The sequence below is a fragment of the Montipora foliosa genome, chromosome 9, assembly GCF_036669935.1.
Source record: "Montipora foliosa isolate CH-2021 chromosome 9, ASM3666993v2, whole genome shotgun sequence".
In the NCBI taxonomy this organism is placed as follows: Eukaryota; Metazoa; Cnidaria; class Anthozoa; order Scleractinia; family Acroporidae; genus Montipora; species Montipora foliosa.
This window is the reverse complement of record NC_090877.1, coordinates 45,703,576-45,706,075: the sequence shown is the minus strand read 5'-3', so window position 1 is coordinate 45,706,075 and position 2,500 is coordinate 45,703,576. Positions and strand designations below refer to the sequence as shown.

Genomic DNA, 2,500 nt, shown 5'->3' with positions numbered 1-2,500 from the left:
CTGAGGAATTCCATAGGCCTGTAGAATCTTCATGACGCACTTTCTGTCCACAGAGTCTAAGGCCTTCCTGAAATCAATAAAGACCATGACAGCAGGAAGGTTCTGGCTCCCTCTAGAAACCTACTTAGCATTAGTACTTTCTCAATCTCAGGTTGAATGCCAATGAGAATCTTCCTGTTCAGGGTTTTAGTAACCAGCAATGTTGGACAGATTGCTCTGTAGTTATTGGTGTCAGTGAGATCTTCTTTTTTCGGGTCTGACATAATGTCGGATTATTTCAAGTAGTTAGGCATAAAAAGTGTGTTTCAACATTCCAGTAGTAACATTGGTATGAACGGTGTGGAATCGATGTTTGTGCCTTGGAGAGAAAATTGAAAGTTAACATTATCGACAGGTGTTCCTCCTCGGACCCTTAAATATGGTAATTTCACCTCGATGTCATGCTTGTCCGGCCCGGGTTGGTCGAAGCATGGTTGGCGCTAACCAGCGTTAAATACCGTGGAAACCTATAGGTTTTGATACCTCTTATCCAACAGTTAGCACTAACCAGGCTTCGAGCAATCTTCCACAGGACAACAAGCGCAAAGGAATTTACCACTGAAAATGTAAAAAGCACTTGCAGGGCAAGTAGAGCCATTGTTTTTGCTCATTAACATTATTGTTTTGCTGTGCTCTCGTAGTCGTCGTCCTTGCTTATTTGAGTTTCCTATCATTATTTCTATGTCACCGATATTTCGAGAACTCTTTACTGTTGAAAGGTAATCTTGGAAAACGAAAGACACCTCAACAATTTTGTTTTGTTCTCTTTTCCATTTGGTTTTCTCCGGTCGACTTTTACAAATAGCTTCTCGTTCAATTAACTACCTTTGCCTTAGGTATACAGCTCTTTTTGTATCTTATAAGGTTGGCCTGTCAACAATGTGATAATCACACGCCAAATGTCACCTGCCAAGCGAAATGCAACTGCGTAGCGTTATTATTTTTACACGTCTTTGTTACAGCCAGCTACTATTCAGAAAATGGTCACTTTTAGAAAGCTATCTTCTGAGTTGGCCTGGTATACCACAAAATAGAGTTGCATATTAAATAATACGGAATATATGTTGCAATACTTAAAGGCTACTTTTACACTCAGATTAGCTAGAAGGCTGTGACATAACAACCAATGAACAGTAAGCACCGCCAAATACATAACAAGTTACGCGAACTGGTGGCAAAAGTAATTTAAAATTTGTACAAGTGCAGCTGTTAAGTTTCGGTTGGTAATAACTATATAGTGTCAAAAAAAAGTAAATTAAACCTGTGTAAAATCTTTTGTGTGTACATAAAAGAGGACATCTTTTCTGTCATACCAGTTAAAACATTCTTATAATGAAAAACGTAGTGGCTTGGCGTACCAAAGACCTTTCTCCAAACTAGTGACTACAAAACGGTACTCAGTATAATTACATAAACTATGTGCGGTCAGAAAAATGCATGAAAGGGTTGGATGCCCTGGGTTACCAGGCCGTGACGGAAGAGATTTCTTTCAAGGGGCCAAGAAGACCAAGAACAACCTGGTAACCCAGGGATCTCCTGGGGCAACCCGTTCTCGCCATTGAATTCGCGATTATCCTGAATTGTTAATTCCCTATTATCGTGAATTTAGAAGACTGAAAGCTTGATATGGCTTATGGGAAACGGTCATACATTGTTTGAAAAGACAACCTAAGTAAATGGACATAGGACTCGAAACTGGGCATGTGGATTAACCCGTCACTCAACCACTCGACCACCACACCGCTAACTTCTCACGGACAATATTTTAAACACCTTTTGATGATGCTGTATGATCACTCGCCAACAACATTAAACACTACAAAAGATCGGTTTGCAAACTTCACGACAAAGCGAAACATTTTAAAATCAAAGCTTAGCCCTAAATTATTAATCTAGCTTAGGCCTAATTACTCTTCAGAGGCGATATCCTATGATAGTTTCATTTTTTTTAGAAAGGCGGTGTCTTGATCTTCAGTGGTAAAGCGGAAAAAAACGGTTCCTATAGAGTTCAAATCCAGTCCACGGATATGATATATCATTTCCTTATCCTCTCTGCTACTAAAAGTCCTGAATTCAAATCAAATTAGCAATTCTGGATAATCGCGAATTCATGAGTGAGAACTTGTTGCCTGGGGTAATGGATCCTGGATGGCGTGAAGAGAGAACGTGGCGTCAAGGATCTTCCCGGTCGAAAAGGGGAGAGAGGAGAGACTGGGGCAAGTACAGCTTCAAGTGTGATGGCTATTAAGAACTGGAAGGAGTGCGCCTTGAACGTAAACGATGGCAAAGATAATGGCCTGATTAAGGTGAGCAACAGATTGCCTTTTTAATGACAGAGACGACAGGTTCATATCATTGGTAAACAGTCACGGCTCGAAAAAGGTTCGATGTGCAAAACACAAATGTAAATCGTTTCCATAAAGAGGACATTTTTCAAGAAGTAAACGGATGTGTTAATCAG

At 40.2% G+C, this 2,500-nt stretch overlaps 1 protein-coding gene across 1 annotated transcript in view; it reads left to right on the top strand.

Moving 5' to 3' along the window:
• The first annotated feature begins 2,276 nt into the window (after positions 1-2,276).
• The window catches only part of LOC137971883 (collagen triple helix repeat-containing protein 1-like), a 13,739-nt gene continuing 13,515 nt past the window's right edge, over positions 2,277-2,500 (top strand). Inside the window, exon 1 of the mRNA XM_068818627.1 lies at positions 2,277-2,345. Within this exon, the coding sequence (XP_068674728.1) occupies positions 2,277-2,345 (69 nt within the window). The remainder of the gene's footprint in view (positions 2,346-2,500) is intronic.